This window comes from Nothoprocta perdicaria, unplaced genomic scaffold (assembly GCF_003342845.1).
Source record: "Nothoprocta perdicaria isolate Ctin4 unplaced genomic scaffold, notPer1 scaffold_14, whole genome shotgun sequence".
In the NCBI taxonomy this organism is placed as follows: domain Eukaryota; kingdom Metazoa; phylum Chordata; class Aves; order Tinamiformes; family Tinamidae; genus Nothoprocta; species Nothoprocta perdicaria.
The window spans coordinates 1,473,129-1,493,447 of record NW_020454538.1 but is presented as its reverse complement, the minus strand read 5'-3'; the positions used below and the strand labels follow the sequence as shown (position 1 = coordinate 1,493,447).

The window sequence follows — 20,319 nt, the reverse complement described above, 5'->3', positions numbered from 1 at the left end:
TAGCCTAAGGCCTTTGCTGGTATCGCTTAAAAAGGCACTTAAGCTCTAAAACCAAAGGGGCAAGGCTTTCATGAGCATTTGCGAAGGGGCTATTAGAGTTTTCAGTATTAATAAGTTTATATTCAATATTATTCAGTAATAATAATCACCTCACAATGGCCCCAAGAGTGCCAGCCTAGACTGCAGCTGGAAGGTGCTTCCTTTGTTACCTAGAAGCATTATTAAATATAAATATATGAATATATACCAAATACGGATGGGGGAAGCTTGCCGGGTGTGTGGTGAGGGCAGGAGACCCCCCGGCCCCCCCCACGGGGCAAATTCTGGTGCCCCCCCAAGCTCCCAGGCCCGGGGTGGGGGGGGGCAGGTGCTGCCTCAAGGTCAGCACCTTGGGGAAGGGGACATGGCGGAGGCCACCGGCCCCTAGGCCTGGCCCTGGGCTGGGAGGGTGGCAAGGAGGGGCCGCCGCGCGCCTCGTCCTGCCACGCCGGCCCTTCCACATGGCCGTGCCGACCTTCTGCAACGTGTGCTTCCGCGAGCCGAGCCAGGCCGCCCCGCGCTTCAGCCTCACCAGCTGCGGCCATGTTGTGTGCGAGCTCTGCCTGCAGAAAGGTAACGGCTGGCGGCGCCGTGGGCCGCACCGCCCTGCCGTGGGGTGTCCCTGAGCTCCTGGGGACACAGCTGGCACCCCACAGCCGCTCGCCTGTGGGGTTTGGGGCCCCAAAAACCCCTAACTACAAACTACATCTTCGAGACACTGGCCATGCACAGGTTCACATCATGCGTGATGGCCTCAGGAGAGGCCTGAGCATTTTCATTACCCAAGTGCCCTTTATGAATCTTTATTATTTTTTCTCCTAATGATTTTCTCTCAACTGTAAAAAATAGCTTGAGTCTGCCTTCACCTGCATTCTGCTAGAGCAATCTGGCTTAGCAAAGGAGCCTTTAGATCCCCCCAAAACTGAAGGATTTAATAATGGTTGAGTCTAAATGCATTTACATGTATCTGGATTAAACATTACATTGATTACACACAATATTGCATGTATTACATCAACAAATGTATTACATGTGTTACGCTTGGAGTGTATTACTTTAATTCTGTTACAGGTAATACTTAAATGTATATTTGCATTGTAAAAGAACGATAAAATGGCGGCCTCACTCATCCTGGAAGGGTGGTTAAAGAATGATTTTCACTAGTTAAAGAATAATTTTCATTATGGATTCACGTTGTAGGGTGCACATTTTGTTCAGTCTTCAAATCTTACTCCTGTTGCTGCTGAAACACTGGATGAATTCTGACAGCCTTAGGGAGATTTTGAAGGGATGTCTTGAGGCTCGTGTGTGTTGGATGTGATACCTGAACCACTCACCGGACCTCCTTGGGTCATCCAGAGCATAAAAGCTCTGTCTTTCACCAGGATGCATATCATAAGATATCCATCTATATTTCAAAACTCAAAAGTATTCTTCTTTTTGTTTGTTTTCCCTTGACCTTTAAACTTTTGACACTTTTGCTGTTAAGGAGGGAGGTTTGTAAAGTGCAGCCTCTATAAACACATTTTGAAGACTCCGAGAACATGAAGCACAGCTTCCCTGTGTGCTGTTAATATTATCCGGCAGAAAAAAAAAAATGAGACACTATTTTTTTTATTGCTGTGAAATCAGTAATAACGATAATATCAGTTTAACGATGCATTTTGCCTTAAAGATATTTATGGACATTGATCCTTAGAAAGGAGACATATAATTACCCATGATGGTAAAAGATTGTATAAATATTGTGCTCATATGCCTTTTTATAGGCATAATTGCTATCGCATTGAGAATAATAAAAGATATTTATAAAAAAATTTGAAGTTACTGGAAAAATAATGAATTCTTTGAGTTTAAGACTTCATATATTTTATCTAGAGAACAAGAGTAAATCCCAAACCAAAAAGTCATATATGTGGTTGGCTCTAAGTCATTAGTGCACATAAGCATGCATTTAATTAAACAAGACAAGTAGTCCTATTTAAATCAAAGGAACTAAAAGTCACCTGCATTCAATGACACTAATCATATTCATAAAATCATTTGCATGAATGCTTATTTGCAGGATTAAGACCTGATGATATTCACATATTTTTTTTTCCTGTGCAACTGTGTGCTAATGTTTTAAAAATCAAATTATTTATTCATATCTATTTGCATTTCGTCTGTAAACCTCAGATTCCTTCCGCAGGCTCCAAAGAAAGCTGTAGACATCAAATTTGATTAAAATGTATTTATTTTCTATTCAGATTGATGTATATTTTAAATGTGTCTTTATCCTACAGGCAAAAAAGATGAATGTTTGATCTGTAGAACTCCTTGTCGTACGTTGCTCCTTTCAAAACAGGTAAATGAAAGCTTTAGTAATATTGTATTACATTAATCTGTGGTTTGCTTAACAGCTAAATTATTTGCATTACAAAATACTTCCCTTTTGTTTGCCAACTGTGACATGAATATTTATTGATGATGGGCTGGTAGGCTTTCATACGTTTGCACTATTGAGCTTTTAGTTTTATGGAGTTCTTCAAATTTAAGTGCATGTAATCTTTTTAGATCTTCATATTCTACTGAACTGAAACTCATTCCACATTTTTCAAGAACATGAATGGCTACTAATATCAATGACCCCTGTGAAAATGTGTATTGACTTTGGCATTTGCACATTGGAGAAAGTGATGATGCAGTGAATTATTTCATGTAATGAACTAAAGCAAAAATCTGTATCCTGGCCCATCAGTATTTTTCAAGTGTTTTTTTTTTCTTTTTCCATTTTCTCATAAGCAAAACTATTATTGTAATAGCTCTTGCCTTCTGTTGTAGTGAAGAGATGATCTGGAATATGATGGGAAATTCTTGTCTTCATTTACTAGAGAATGAATAGCTCTATTCCCTTCCTTGAGACATCACTTGAAAGATTTAATTTTTTTTTTCCCTCAGGAAACCATCTTCTTAACTCATTTCATAAATCGGTTGTGAAAACATATATTTTCCTAGACTGCCTGTTCAAAAACATGACTGCCTTACCATTATAAAAAAAAATACAGGGGACACTAAGTCCAGCTAAAACATTAATACTACAAGGCCATATGGCAATCCTGTATATGAAATGGACGCCAGATTGTGACTGCTCTGAAATGACCCTGAAGAATCATGCTGACCATGATTTCTCTAAACATTTTTAAAGCTACGCTAAGGGATACCTAATTATAGAAAATTCTACCAGTGTATCATGTATATGAAAAGGTAGAATACTGATACTTTATATTTTATGTTTCTAAATACAGAATCCTTCAGAACTGAAATAACATGAAAAAGACAATGCTACCAAAAAAGAAAAGAAATTACATCAAAGCGGTTAAATGCCAGCAAAATAAAAAGGCCAATAGAATGTGGTAACAAAATAAAACATAACACTCTCAAAATCTCTAAGGGAGACTTTTGCATAAACATTCACTATCAGCCTCTGTTTGCTGCACATGTTATTATTAGTTTCAGTTATAGAATAATTTAAGTTGTCAGGGGCCTCTGGTCATATTTTTCAACCCTATACTCAGAACAGGGCTAATTTCTAGATTCAAGAAGCCTTAAATTTCAGTATATCAACAGAACTTAATCTGCTTCAAAAATACTGAGGGAATTTAAAAATGCTATGGCTGCGCTACTAAGAAATATATTAGATGTTTTGTTAGAACCTGTCAGTGCTCTGCAGAACAGGAAGGAAGCAAATTACCATATTCCTTAAAAAAGACATTAATGATGATTACTTAACCTTGATTAAGAACAGATAAAATGATTGGAATGATAATTAAAGACGCATATATAAAAAAATCATATGAGTCTATAATTCAGGAACTTGAGTAGAAAAATAACTTATACCCTTTATGAGCATTATGCTATGTCAAAATTCCCAATGAGGAAAATGTCTTGCAAATGTAGTAAAAATCATCATCAAATTGTATATTGGGGCAATCAATATCTGCACATTAAATATTCTCATCTTTACAGTAATGCATGTTTGTCATCTTTACATTTTCCTTATATATCTCATGTTCCCTTCTTCCTTTTTATTAGATGGTGTTCAGATGACTCAGGATCTCATTGTTCATCATTTTAGAATATCATGTTAACATTTGCTACTCTTCCTTGCAACAAATAAAATCTAAGCAATTTTCTACAAGCCTTTATTTTAAAGAGTTTCTAAATAAACAATGAAGCTATAAAAATGTACATTTTTATTTTTGAAGGATATATCTGATGGTGACTCAAACCAAGGTCCTTTCTTTGATAGAACACAAATAGGTTTTAGAGCTTTTCTCCTATTTTAAATACGGCCAATTTATTTTTATGAGTATGTTGTGTTTTTTTTTCTATGAAGTTTTATTGTCTTGCCTCTGTTTTCTTTACTAAAATACTAAAATGATAGCTTAGACTGTGCTATCTGCATATCTTCTTTTCTCTTTTTCAGTGTGCCACTTCATTGTGTAAAAAGACTCTTTAAAAATTCTAAAAAGTCTGTTTATTAAAATTGACAATTTTAGCTTGTATACATCAAACTATAAATGGAACACATCACAAATAGTTTATATAATTTTATCTGCAAATAAAAGTACTAACCTTGATATATTTTCTTTTCTTGGTAGACAAATCCTGATATTCAATCACTGTTCATGGGACTAGATGTGCTATGCAACAAATATTCAAAAGAAATAAGACAGGTGAGTCCTGTGAAAAATGTCTGTGAGATTTAGTTTCCATCTGTCAGTCAGAACCCAGATACAGTGTTTCTCAGTGTTTCACTGTAAATTCAGTCACACTCATTGCATAATTTTATTACACTTGAAAGTGTATTTGTGCTAGTCTATGAAGCAGGATGGGGAAGGAGGCATCAGAATCAAGTATTCTTTCGTGTTGAAGGAAATGACAAGGCCAGTATTCTTGTGCTATGCAGTTCTCTGTATTCTCTCTTATATGTTCTAATTATAGAAAGTAACAGTTAGAGAGTATATAGCACAAGACACAGTAGCACTGTAGCAGCTTCCAGTAACTTGTATTTAAGTGAGAGAGAGAGAAAAAAAAAGTTTAAAACTGAATCTTCGGCTATTTCTTTCTTCAATTCTCTGCTTCCAGAGTTTGAAAGTTCTCAAGAAAGCAAAAATTATTCATTAGGGCCATTGCTTATGTTTTCAAACTGTCTCTGAGGACAGTTATTTCTGATTTTTTTTGATGATGCAAAATCACTTTCAAAGTTATGCAATGAAATATTATATCCACCAGAACCTTAAGCAGGCCTAAGCTGTGTACACTAATTACAGCAGTAAAAAATTATGCAATGGAAGCCTGAACTGGACAAACCCCTGAGGTAAATATTCATCCTGCCATTTTTTTTTTCTAAATAAAATGAGCAAGTCAGCAAATACTAAAAACATCTAATTTCAAAAGCTAGTTTTTATTAAAAATAAGAACAATGTAATTCATAAAATCCTCAGATCTTCTTATTTAGTCAGATGTGATGAAAGATTTCAAGGTAAATTTTCTCTCTTCTTACTGTAACCTCCAAGGAGGATCCATTCCTTTGGTTTTATTTTCCAGTCCAGTAATTTTCGTAACTTACTGAGTTAAGAACAGCAACAACAAAAACTGCATATAAGCTTGTAAGCTCCCTTTAGATCCTTTTATCCTTCACTTCCATTGCTTCATTGTGGGACTTGTTCTTATCGCTTTTGCTGAGCCTTTCTACAGCAGTTTAAACAACTCTCAGTCTGTAGTTATGCGTCTTCCCTCAGTCTACCACAACCTTTGCTATGTGTTTTCATCTCCCTTGCCCTGGTACTTGTTTGACCTTGTGGTAAGCTTGCTGATCAATGGAAAATTAAACCAGAGGAGATTATTTGCTTTCTTCATCATAGGAATCTCGTAATTGACAGTTCATATTTGTTCTGCTCTGTGCTCCACAAACTTCTCCAAAGCTGAGCATGTTCCCTTTCCCACTTTCCTTAGCATTTCTCTTCTTAGGGTGCACAGCTGATTCAGGTAAACAAGCAGCCTTCCTCTCTTCAGGCCAGGCATACAGTTTTTAACAGCATGTGTAATTAACAATATTTATTCTGTAAAGTGTGAACCGTGAAATCCAGAGAGCAATATAACACCAGTCACACTTGCATGCAAACTTCTTCAGTGTGCCAAAGAAATTAAAAAAGAAGACACAATCTTGAGAGACTCAGATAAGTTTTCTGTAGATTAAAATAAAGATTAAGAAACATACTGAAGTGTAACATATAGGAATCATTGAGGAATGTCCAGAACTTCCACCAGTGTCAAAAGACATAAGAGCAGTCTGTGCCATGTTAAGACAGTTTTTGTCTATTCTAATCAACACAACAGGTCACACAACACACAAGTATCTGTCACACAACAGGTCCTTAGGAAAGCATGAGGACAGGGCTTCAGAGAAAGCTCTGAGTTTCTACTACAGCTATTTCTCAAAATAGAGATGGTGTCCTTACATTCAAAAGCTTTTGGTCAGTATTTATCTGCATGTAATTATCAAGTTGTCTGCATATTTAGTGTCTGCCACATACTATGGACAGGATATCCACAGGTTGTAGGTTGTTTGAAGAATGATTTCCTTTTGCCTGTCTTTATCTTGCTATTGTAAATTTTATTTGATGCCCTTGCATCCTGCACTGGAAGAAAAAGCAAGCATTCCCATTTACCCTGTCTGTGCTACTCATTAATTTTAGACTGGTATCATATCCCTTCTTCAACTGTCCTTTTTTTTCTAGTTATTAGGACTCATAATCACAGTTGTTCTTTCTACTGAAACTGTTCAATAACTGAATTAATTGTTAATTGATTAATCTGTATGGTTTCCAAATCTGAATTGTTTCCAAATCTGCTGCTCCCTTTCTGAGATAAGTATATTCAGTACAGTAGCATTGTTTGGTTTTGCAGTGGAGTAATCATGCCTATTCTATTTCTGTAAAGCCTATTCTATACATTTTTATTCTGTTTGTAAGGTTTGATTTGCTTTTTTGACCACCACTGGCAGCTGAACTGATGTTTTCCCGTTAGTAAACCTCAGGCCTCCATTATAGGCCTAGGAACTTGTTCCAGAGTGGTAGCAGTTGGCTCAGAGACCATTATTTTCTGAGTAAATTTAGACTTTTTTCCTTTCTGTGCCTGACTTCACATTATGTGTACTGAATTCTCAGACGTGGTTTTATTACCCAGCCATTCAATTTTTCAGAGTCATTCTGAATGTCTTCACCACATGCTCTTAAATTTACTATCCTGATTATCTTAATATCATCAGCAAACTTTGCTATAAGAGTAATAACTTTGCTATGCACCTTTTCTGAAGATTGTGTGTAAACATGTTGAATTGCAAAAGTCTAAGCATGAATCTTTGTGGAAATTATCTGGTCATCTTCCTACCTGTGTTTAACTGTATATATATTTTTTCTTATCTGTTATCTCTTAGGAATGAGTTAACTATGCAAAGATCCTTACTAGTTAGAATCCTTACTATTTTTTTTGGCCTTTTCTTCCATGAATTCTTCTGAAAACAGTTCTGATCCTTTAACGAGGATTCAGTGGGAACTTCCCAGGCACTTCTATAGTGAAACAAAAGTAACCATTTCTATTAGCTACCTCACTGTTGTTTCTTTCTTTCTTTTTTTTTTTTCTTGGAGCATTTCCTGTTGCCTGACACATTCTGTGATAGACTTCTCACACCTGGCACATGAGAAGAAAGATTTATTACTAAATTTATTAGTATTTGTTTTTCCCCTTTTGTAATTTGTTCCTCAAACTCTTTCTTTGCCTAGCATGTATGTTTTTACTTTCAATCTGTTGTGTTTTATGATCCTCATTTGGACCAGAAGTGCTGCACAATAAAATCACCACAAGACCATGTGTCTGACAATTGTATCTAATTAATAGGATATTTCACAAGACAAGTTTTAATTGCCAGTAAGACACATTACATTTTATGTTACCATTAATTTTATGTGTTTGCATAGCACTAATGAATAAGAAACAACACAGGTAGCTGCCTACCCAATTTATTAGGTTAAATAAACTTTATAAGAATTTCTACCTCAATGATAATAACTTGGACTTTGAATTATTTGTTGGATAAGAATTTAAAGAGTTGTATAAAGAATCTATTAAATAATTATTAGAATATAGAAAAACACAAATTCTATTAAGCGTTTCTTCTCCATTAATCTTTTCTGAGGTTGCATAAATATGTTTAGGTGAAGATTGGTATAACTGTAAAAATTTTATTTTTAGATTTCAGAATTTCAGGAAAAACATCGTAGACACTTACTAGCTTACCAAAAACAAAAGGTAACTCTGAGTTTGATATTGTTTTTGTTGGTTATGTTTGTCTTATTTGGTTTATTTTTAGCAAATACATCCACCTTTTATAGCAGTACTTAGCATGGTTTATCAAAATTTCCGCCTTTCTGTCATTTTGACATTTTTAATGGTATAAAATCCATGATGACTCTATTGATTATGGTTTAATAAGATGGCTGTTAGTTGTGAAGTGATGGAGAATAAATGCGGAGTCGGGGAGAAAAGAGACAGGTTTGCTACAGGGAGGAGGCAGTGGAAGCACTAAGGAAACTTTGGTTCTCAGTTTATTAGTCTAGAAGAAAACAAGACTCAGACTGACCAACTGAAGTAGATGCATGAGGCTGGTACCCTGAGACAGGGATAGTTCAGTGGGAAGATGAATAGAATTAATCATTCTCTGGAAAACATGTAGTGAAATACGCACCTCTTTCTCTGCAAGATGGAAAGACATTCAAAATTTCTTTTTAATTTCTCATTTACTTCCAAGTATTTATGCAAATAAATGACTATTTTACTCATCTTTAAGGATGTGGCCAAGTGTATTGCAGCTGCTTGATAGTACGTAACAACATACCAGCAGGTGTCCTAAGTCTGAAATGACTTGGAAATTTAAAACTGCTTGTACTGGATCAGGGTCGGAGAAGAGTGGATGACATATACATCCCATGTGCAACTAGTAGTGGTGACGCTGTTTTGGTGAAGGGCTCTGGGAAGGGGTGATTGCAGCAGACAGAGGCACAGGGAATGGTGAAGAGTCAGCGTATCTTCATGTCAAAGTGATAATCATAGAATCATAGAATGCTTAAGGTTGGAAGGGACCTCAGAGGTCATCTAGTCCAACCCCCCTGCTCACACAGGGTCACCTAGAGCACGTGGCACAGGGCTGCATCCAAATCTTTCTGCTGCTAGCTTTGAGATGGAGGAGAAACATGAAGTAAAGGTCTAAAGTGTAAACAATTAGGCAAATGGCAGTGAGCCCAAAGGAGGTGAGGAAGCACAGATTTTCCCTTTGACACAATTGCCTCCTGGCAATCTCCTCTTCTCAGGCCTTGGCTCACAGCTTTTGGGAAAGGCAGAGTGCTGCATAATGAAATGCACAACAGGAGGTTCTCATGCTTGTCTCTCTCTGTGGTTTCTTTCCTTATTTCTAGTGTGTCATCACTATTATTGTCAACAAACAGCTTTCATGACCTTGTTGAAATTTTGTTTGTTGCTCTTTCCCTGAGTTTCAGAGATGATGAAGATGAAGATGATGATTTGTGGTCTGGGCATTTGATGTTCATATTTCTGAAGGGCCCAGTCTCCACACATTGTACTAGGACCTAGAGATATTAAAGAAGAAATAGTTTTTCATTTGCTTTAAGGGATTTGGGCCTTAAAATCATCAGTTTGAGAAAGAGGCAGGAAAAAGTACATTTTTCCTGACATTTCTGCCAGCCACTCTCTTGATCAAACCTAACTCTTATTAGGAAGAAAATAAATCTGGGACTTTTGAGGTCATTATATTGCCTCGGAAATATGTTCTCCTGAAGCTAGGCCCCTGCCTGGAGGCATTTATTCTACACTGCTGCCTTCTCAGCGCAGGAATGACATGCAGAAGTTCTTGCAAGGAAGATATATTAGACATTTTTATTAGATTATTTTATTGCAAGAGTCTCCTTAAATCCCCTGAAATGAAAAAAGAAAAAAAAGAAAAAAAAAAGAAAAGGAGACTGGGAGTGTATTAGGGCAGTGGTCTGTAGGTTTGCCCTGGGACCCTACCGCAAACAGCACACTGGGCTAGTTCAGCTCTCACTCTCTATTTTTATAGCCATATGGCTATTTGGAAAAGATTTTATTTCAATCAGAGCAGTGGAACAGGCTGCCCAGGGAGGTTGTGGAGTCTCCTACTCTGGAGGTCTTCAAAACCCACCTGGATGCCACCCTGTGCCACATGCTGTAGGTGTGCCTGCTTGAGCAGGAAGGTTGGACTAGATGATCTCTAGAGGTCCCTTCCAACCTTAAATATTCTGTGATTCTGTGAAAAGATGAGAAACAGAAACAAACTATTACCAGACTATAATGAACCATGTAACAGCTACCGCTTGCCCCTTTTTATCTAACAACAGATCTGAAATGGCAATGATATCTACAATTAAAAGCCAAATATAGCCTTTCAATAGTTTAGAGTACTAGTTGTATGAAAATAGAAAATGGAGTTTGTTTAAATCTCTGATTATGTCACAGACACTGAAATTGGAAGAATCTCTCAAGAAAGCAACGCAACAATTGCATCAGCTACAATGGTAAGAGGTTTAATTTGGCAGAAATAAAAGAGGAATATTGTAATCAGATTATATCTGGGCTAATTGAGAAAATGATAAAAATCCTGCTTTGCTATATCTTCAATATTGTGTTATATAAATAAATGAACTGTATTTGTAACTTTATGGAAATGATTTTTGACATCAGATCCATTTCTTCATGATAAAGCTTGTGCAAAAATAATACTTATTATAAAAAATCAAGCCAGTAATTACTCAAAAAATGAACTCAGTTTTGTAAGTTTTCTAGTTTTGTAAGTTTACAAAAGTTTTGTAAACTGATTGTAATCTCTCATATGCAGCAAAAATAAGTTATCCAAATCATATCAAAATACTCTTTTTCACAAATGTGCTAAGTGGTAGCTTATTATTATTATCGCCTCATTGACTGATGTATTTCAATCTTTTTTATCCTTTATTATTGGCCATTGTTGAATTTCCAAATTATACCAGTTCTTATTATTGACCTCTAACTATACTTTTTGTTATTACTTTTCATTAACTTTCATTTTATTTCAATCATTTCATTTGAAAAGATCACATTATTTTTATTTTATTATTATCTGTCCTCCTTCACATTGATGATACTTTTGAAATTTATTTATAGATTACACAAACTGCTGGCTATGCCTAAATCAATAATGAATATAGCAAATAGAAGCAGATGCAAAACCAATCCGAAGGAGACATCAATAATAGCATTTCTGCACTCTCTTAACCTCTTTTTTGTTATTGTTGTTTACCTTATAGCATTATTTACATCATAGTTAGTTGAATTACTCCCTCTTATCTCTGCTTCAAAAATTAAGTGACCTGTACAGCAACCTAATGCTTAAATTGAGTTAACAGAGATTAAATATGCTGCCTTGCTACTATTTTAAAAATATGCTTACCAGAAAATAAAACAAACAAAACAAAACAAACATCAAATCAAATCTGATGTGATCTTTTATGGTAAATTATTCATTCTGTTTTCTGTTTGCTTCTATGTCCTATTTTATTCTCCTTTCTAAGACTTCAAAAACTGCTGGAATAAAAATAAACGACTTTGGACCTGTTGTTCCATAAGGTATTCTGCTATAATGTTGCCATAAATTGCCATTGTTGTGCATGTCTGATATATCAGGTACACTGTTTGCTTCATGACGAACTGTGGCATGGTAGAAAACTATTAATGAATAATATGCTTTGACCTTATGCTTTGCTGAGCAGTTACACAAATGAGTTAACTAAACCAATTTTAACCTATTTCTCTTTTTCCTTTTCTTTTGCTTTTAGTATGAAACCTCCTCAACAAACTACTCCACAGATATTCTCCAGTACAAATAGAAATCCACTCTCCTGTAAGAAGCATTAGTGTAATATATCAACTATGTAATATATATGTATATCTATATCTATATGTAATATAGACTGGATATAGCAATGTTCTAATATTGCATTTATTACTAACTTCAGTTCCTTCAAAAAAACAGAATGGATATTCTTCGTATTCTCTCCATCCTAGTCATGCTTCTACTTCTGAAATGTAGGTACAACATCATTAATTTCCAGTAAAAACCTTACAATAACAAAATATTTACTTTTTTCACGTAAAACCATTTATTTTGTAGAGTATGAATATTTTGGAAGTGAATTTAAAATGACTGTGGTTTCTAGTTTCTGTGTTCCCTTTTACAAACTATGTAGGTATGAAAGACCTGGGGAGGGTTTCAGGTATCGAAATTTTCATGTTAGCAAGTGATATAGATTCCCTGGAAAAAAAACAAACACCAAAAATCTCTAAGGCATGATGCACCTTATTTCTAAAGACATTTTGGACAGACTAATTAAAAGTGCTCCAGTGTTCAGTATTTCTTCCCTTTGACTGTGCAGGAAATGTAAATGACTACTGCAGACAGTTATCTAGTTAGATAGGATTAACCCCAGCTAGTCATTCAATGCTCATTAAATAAAATAAATCAAATGTGTATCTTGCTCCAGCTAGAAGATTTCTTTACCCATGACTCATTTAAAAATATAATCTCAGAATGCCATCACTGTGAAGACAAATGCATGTTTATTCTGTCTTAAATGGGCGTATAACATCGTTAGTCATAAAAAGAAAACTTTCTCTGTAAGAATCTAAAACAAGATTATTATTAGCATTTGTTTTACTAGATTCTTACTAAATATCTTTATTTCATTTCATTTCATTTCATTTTTTACATCTAGAGGTTTTTGGAGCAGGTGCTAAGTACTTTTTATATATTATACATTAAGCATAATTAATTACATATTAGTCAAATTAAGCATGGAAAGTATAATGCATTTTGTCATTATAATGAATGCATTACTTTTATTATGTCATACTTATTTTGACTTTTGTTGTAAGAATGGAGTCAATGGAGATTGATCCTGTACCTTTACCAATAAGGAAAGTGAGTAACCTTGCTTTTGGTTATCCAGTTAATTACTTTAAGAATAAATTCCCTCCACTCAGAACAATTCTTAAATACCAAACGATTTCAGCTATGGTTGATGCTTCGTAGAAGTCATATATTTCCCAAGAGGAACTAGCAAGAGATAAATTGGAACATTGATTTCTAGATTCTCCCTATGGCATGGACAAGTTATAAACTTGTGATGATAAGTTCTTGAGTTCCTAGTATATTTCTATTATAAGAATATTGTAGCTTTTTACAGAATAAATGTTTATGTTGCTTGCAACTGAGATTTAGGATTAAATGTAGAAGTCAAATATATTAAGGAATGGAAGTATATATTAAGAAAGATTCCCACCTTCATCCAACATCATGTAGTTATCTGCAGTGCAGATCTAAGCTAGTCATCAGTTTTCACCTTTCATAAAGAATTTTATTTGCTCCTTGACCAGGTGATGATGCTCTGACTATGTCCAGGGGCATCAATGTGTGAATAACATCTTCAGATATTAAGAAAAATGTAGATGGTAGCAATCATCAGTTTGAGGGCAGTATTAATAACTGACATTTTAAACTCTAAATGAAAATGGAGGAAGAAACCCTTCCCCAATCAGAATAGGTAAAATCCAGCAAAATAAGATGTTCTAAGGAGGAATCTCAGCACAATAAGTGGTGTAAGCATATAATATTTTTTTTATCTGAATGTGACAGAAAGGTCGTATTCAAAAGGTTTTTGTGTAAGACTCAAGTACTTGTATTATCTTCCCCTGTGTGTCTGTGAAAAAACACCAGTACCTGAATTCTACAGTTGTGCATTTTAGTGCTATGAATAAACCTGAAGAGGATAATTTGGAAGTTAGCAATGTAGAAGGGTGGGTAGGAGATTTATGTCTTTTAAGGGCAGCCCTTCCTTGAGTATCTTTGCCAGCTTTGCCCAGGAGGGCAACGGAGAGAACCCAAAGTCAGCTGGTTCTGTATTCCTCATAGAAGACTATCTTCTTTGTATTCCTCATAGAAGACTGTCTTTTTATTCTTAAAATATCTTACTAATTTTTGTGCTTACTATTCTGTAACTAATGCCTTGCCATTCATTTAGCCTGAGACAGTGACTGGTCCAACAAGACTATCACTAATATCTCCACCCCAAGGAGGACGTATGGGTAAGTAAAAATCAAATATAAATTACTTCTTACTTATTATTTATTGGATAAAATGAATATTATTTTAAGAGCATTTCAAATTTAAAATGCATGATTTAACAATTTACTGAGCAAGCTTGAACTGGGTTCAGGTGTAAGGAACTTAGGTAGGCTTGGTCTAGCTGATGAAAAATGGTTAAAAGTGAAGAATAAAATAAATCTCCATATTTACCTGCTCTGTCCTGTGAATCACTTATTGTAGCTAAAATGATGTTTACTGAGTAACCCTATCCAACAATTGCAAAGAAAATGCTGTAATGATATATGGTAGAACATAACATACATACTGGCAGTATCTTTTGTTGGCTCTCCGTTAGTCTTCATGTATATATTGGCTTATAGTTATCAGAGATCAACACTGCCCATAAAAATCATTTTATATATTAGATGAGAAAAAAAGGGAAAACTGAATGGAAGGTAATTCTTGGTAAGAACAGCAGGGTAATTCAGCAGGGTGAGATCAAGTATTTCTTCAGGAAGAGGCAATGTTTTTAACAGTTTGTTAGGGTATGAGATGTTTTATCTATCTGACTGCCTTTCAGTGCTGAGCTGTTGTAGAGCAGCAGTTGCTCTACAAGAAAAGGCAGCATACGTGACAGCCACTTGAAAATATTGCAGTGTCCTTGTGCATTGCTTATTTATGAAGAGTTTCACTGCATTTCCAGAGGTCCATAGGTAAAGCATTCATGGAACCCTTCCATTCTCACTTTTCCATTTATCATGCACTTATTATTTTCCATTTAGCAATAGATTATCTGGGTAACTTACAACAGGATTCAGTTGTTAAGAAGATCCATCTCCAGGCAAAAATGGAGTTTTAAGCACTCTTATGTTTTTACATTGTGTGAAAATCCTGGAATAGGGATAATTACAATTGTAATGCACATGTAATCAAGTGTAATGAATTTTTTTCCGGAGATGTTGTGCAGTCTCCATCCTTGGAGATGTTCAAAAGTTATCTGAGCACAGCTCTGAGCAACCTGCTGTAGGTGACCCTACTGAAGCAGGATCATTGGACTAGATGATCCCCAGAGATCCCTTCCAAACTCAACCATTCTGTGATCCTGTAAGAAGTAAAAATTACTTTTGTCTATATTATGTCAGATTTTTTCCATGCTATGTCTGATTTATCTGTTCAGATCTTTTTTAAATGCAATTTTGCATATAAATTTATGGATAATAAGATAGCTGTAGTCTAGGTAAACTTTTTTTTTTCTCTCATTTTGACTGAATATAAATAGATCTGTAATCAGATAGGGGAATTATATGTAAAACAGTTATATGCTCAGAACATTTCAGAATCAGTCCATAGTTGCAGGCTTGTAGTTTCAAAAGCAAAAGAATCAAAGCACATTCAGACAACAGATTTAATATTTATAAAAGAAAGAGTCGGTACAAACAATGATTTATTGGTACACCAAGTTGAACTTCTTTAAAGGATATTGATAAGGCAGGAGAAAAAAACAACTGAAGAACTAAAGCACCTCAGCTACCTTAATATTCTAATAAATGAGAGCAGGTGAAAGAGACTGACCTATCGATGTCAATCTTGGAAGAGATTTGCAGGAATGGTACAATATTGTGATTTTTTTTGACATCTAATCTCTCTGTGGAGATTAATCTGTTGAAATGTAAGTCAGTTTTTCACCATTACCTTCTGTTGGAGTACTGCTGAGGAGTTATGAGAGCTTTCAGACTTCTGCCAGACTTCTTCTAGCAAGAGATACTGGAAAAAGTGCTGCCTTAGCAGATGTCTTGTCTGTGCTAAATCCTCAAAAGCATTATTCATTTTTAAGGCTATTTTGATCTTTCCTAAAGTGTTAGGAGGATTTTGTTTTGTCAGTCAATCTCTTATCTTTCATGTTCTACTGTTATTCTCCACATTTTTTCATGCTTGAATTAACTGATAGTAAATTTGATCCAGAAAATGCAGTTAAGGTGCTTATCCTTGCTTCCAAAGGAAAACATCTCTTAAGTAAAATGGATAATTCATGTTAATACTATATTCAAAAATGTAATTCTTGCAGGTAGTGTATCTTACAGAAGTTCTCAGCCATCTGGAATAATGTCAAGTCAAAATAGTATTGCAGGATCTACAAGGTAATTAAATCCAGCTCATGCTTTTCAAGATGTTACAGTCTTTTATTGGAGAGTTAAATTGAAATTTAACTCTTGCCTGGCCTCAATGAATCTGTACATTCCAAGGCAATGAATCTGTACATTTAGAGACTGTATTCTGTGTCTCTTTCTAAACAAGAAATGTTATAGTGCAAGCTAACTATTGCCCATATGAATGTGTTGTTTATTGCTAGAATACATTTTGAAATTATTTGCTTCAAAATGTTCAAAGGTAGTCTAAATTCTTGTACTCGCATACATCATAAGAGTAGTGAATTTTTATTACGTGAAATGTCTCTTTATGTTTCTTCTAAAAGTCAAAGATTGCAACACAATATCATTAACATTTTACTGAGAAATTGCCCAGAGAGCTACTCTCTGAGTGACCTGAGTATCTTCTTGCACTGTGTAGCAGCTCTCACAGGCTTTTCATCTAAACATCTAAAAGGCCTCTATTTGTGAAAAATATCAGTATGAAGAAATTTTAAATGGATCCAGAAAGTATGGGGATACTTTAAATGGATCCAGAACCCATGTTCCCCATAATCATAAAGCACAATGTACATTCTTCCATCATGAATTTTAAAAAATTTTAATAAAATCTTCTCCATCTTCTTGTATTTGCTTTTTCTTCTACTGTTTACAATGTGTAAAAAATCTAAGTAGCTAAATATCTAATGAGTAAAGAATCTGTAAAACATAATGTTTCATAGCTTTTTATTTTAGTATTCTGGCACTGTGAATTTAAAAATTTTGAAGTCTCTTGTGGTATGCAAGCAGCCTCAAATCTTACTCAGAAATTTATTTTACTAATAGATCCACACCTATAAGACTACCACATAATGGATTTCAACTCCCATCATCATCATCATCATCATCCAGATCACAAAGTAGTAGAATGGGGTCATGGGCTACTGACTTCAGTTCTGACTTCAGAACACCTCAGGTGTATCCATTTACACCACCTTCTTCACAATCATCTGCAGCAAGACACCCAATCACCATCCCTGGCCTTCTGCAGAGACAACATTTAGGCAAGTATTTGAATTTCTCTAGTGAAAAATTTGCAGCATATGATATGGTTCTTGCTTATTTACTGGAGTTCAGGGAAACAAATCATGCTGTGTAGAAATTATATTTGAGAACTAGAAGTAAAATAGGGAACTAGAAGTAAAATAGGGAACAAATGCAGTTTATTAGCACTATTTTTATGTTTTCTATCTGCACAATAGAATATCTGCTATAAGGATATGTTCTAGCTTCACTTCTCGCAATATTTTAACAAAGACTTAAATCTGACAGTTTAAATAATTGTTTTCTAACAAATTCCTAGCAATTCTGAATAATGCAAAGCATATAATAATTTGGCAAAAACTAATCTTCTGACAATTCTTAAGTAAAGAGTGGAGAATAGAAGACAAATAGTAGAAGAAGTAAACTCAGTGGGAGTCATAGTGAATCACAGTGTTTCAGCTGGAAGTAAAGAGTAATGAACACAGATAACACTGAGATAATCAACAGGAGTCCTTTAATAAGGACTCTTATTAAGGAATAAGAATGGGTGAGTTATATGGGAAAGAAGGAAAGAATAGTCTATAATGAAAAGAATGAACCTGAGACAGTTCCTGCATGAGTAAATGGAGCGGTGTACAAAGAGGATGACAATTGACCTCTCCCTATGTTCACTGGAGAAAATGGAACGTAAAAGTGAACTGCAGTATTCTGAATGTAACAAGTATTAGTGATCTAGTTATTAGGAAATTGGGAAAAATAACGGAAATGAACAAATAAGCAAACTCCCTTTGAAGTAAACAAGGAGTAGAGAATGAACAGATGAGACGGAAAAAGGAGGAAGGGCATTCAGGAATGGAAGAGAAGGATGAAGATATTAAGAGAGTTGGGAGAAGAAAAGGAATACATAAAAATGCATGATATAAGACAAAGGTTGTAGCGGAATCAGAGTAAAAAATGATGAAGAATGGCTATAAGAATGCAGGATATTTCAGTAGAAAAAGGAACAGGAGAAATCAAAAGAAAAAGATGAGAGGACCCTGTAGTCTGTTTTTCCAGAGAAGCAAGAAAAGTAGAAAAGAGATGTTCTGATAGTTGCAACGAACAGACTTAGACCAAATAATAAATTATGAAAATAATATTGAAAATGACAAAAGCATTTTAATGTCTAATATTATTTACCTATTGTATAATTTTTATTAAATATTTCATGGTATTTTTCTATCACATGCTCTCCCTCTTTACAGATTGGAATAAAAGACTTAGATGATTTTATATGATTATTTATTTCTGCTCTTCTTTCTTGTATTCCATTCCAAACTTTACATTAAAAGTGAAAGTTTTGTTATTTACATCAAAGTGAAAATTTAGATTAAATGTGTTTCTCAGTCTTTATTTATAAAAGTGACTTTTCTACTCCAAGAGCAACACAACTCAAGCAGTTTGGAGTTTATAGCCAGGCTGTTCTGTAGGTATGAACAAAGCTAATGAAAGTGAAGATATTTTAAGAAATTCAGTCATTTTCAAATTTTGAATGCTTATAGCTTGTAAAAGCTTGCATGATATTTTACATTGTGGAAGTTTCTGGAGAGTGATGTAGCATGTGATATAATATATGAACCAGTTAGATTCTGTAGTAGGAATCTAAGTAAGCAAAAATAAGCAACTGTATTGAATTTAGCTATTGATCTCATTTCAGCTATAACTTCATGAATTAATTGTGGTTTATCCAAAATAATAGCATTTACTTTGACATTCACCTGTGCAGCCAAAATACAAAAATGGAACATATTCTTTTATAAAGAAATAGAAGTCTAAATCTTTTATAGACATATGGAGAAGTGTATTTCAATTGATAAAAACAGCTTTAGAAAAATTTACATCAGAATGTATTTTGTAGTTTTAGGTTTTGGTAGTTTTTACTTTCTTTTTCAATAAATTTAAAAAATGTTTATATGAGTAAAATTTTCCTTAAGTATTATTAAAAATAATTCTACCTGTATTTATTTTTCTTATTCTAGGACCTACTAATTTTGGAGGACATTCAGCAGAAAGATAAGCAAATATCTGTGGTATATTTTGTTCAATATGCATCTGGAGAAGTCTTGCAGAGTCTTTGGATCTCAGAATACTTGTAATTTCTATAAAATGTCAAACTGGCGTAAACAACCGAGTATTCATCTTGAATGATCTATCTAAAATGTTGCTGATATTGCCGATTAACATCTATAATAGTTTTAAACAGGAGTACTGTAGCTATTTTCAGATTTTTTTTTTTTTTTGGCTTAAAATGTAAAAATGTGTATTTGTAAAAATAAACAGCCTTTATTAACTTCTAAGACAAAAGAGACTTATGTACTTAGTGAACTTAGTGACCTCTGAGAATTAAAGGTTGTGTCTGTACAGTGTTAGAGATGGGCCCCATTCCTAAAATATATTTAACTTCTGAGTATTTGATTTCAGAATTTGATTTTTTTTTCAGTAGATCACTTTTTGTGGGGGCTGTTGAAAGGTGTAAGATTTGCAATATATTATGTTCTACCAGGCACTGCCAAGCTTATAAGTGCAATACTTATACCGCAGCCCAAGAAGCTTTCCATTTGATTTAGGTAACAGTGATTTCTCCTCAAAATGTGATGAAATGGAGAAACAGCTGTGAAAAAAAAAAAAACGTTTGAGGCTACCTAATCTCACTTAGAAATAGCTCTGAATGGAGGCTCTGAATGACATCCTTTTTTTTTTTTTTTTTTTTTTTTTTTTTTTTTTTTTTGAGGGTGTCTTTCTTTGAAATTCCCAACATTATTGTGTATGACTGAGCCAAATCTTGGTATGACTGAGGCAGCAAACATGCAGCTGGAG

The 20,319-nt window shown here is 34.6% G+C and overlaps 1 protein-coding gene across 1 annotated transcript; it reads left to right on the top strand.

The window, feature by feature from the left end:
• Positions 1-500: 500 nt before the first annotated feature.
• Positions 501-19,729, top strand: RNF212 (ring finger protein 212). Its single transcript, XM_026034139.1, has 12 exons — positions 501-612; positions 2,325-2,386; positions 4,683-4,757; positions 8,338-8,394; positions 10,633-10,691; positions 11,988-12,052; positions 12,168-12,237; positions 13,084-13,129; positions 14,229-14,292; positions 16,359-16,431; positions 17,266-17,483; positions 19,482-19,729. Exons 1-12 carry the CDS (start codon positions 501-503, stop codon positions 19,517-19,519), a joined length of 939 nt encoding a protein of 312 aa, XP_025889924.1. The 3' UTR covers positions 19,520-19,729.
• Positions 19,730-20,319: the final 590 nt, after the last annotated feature.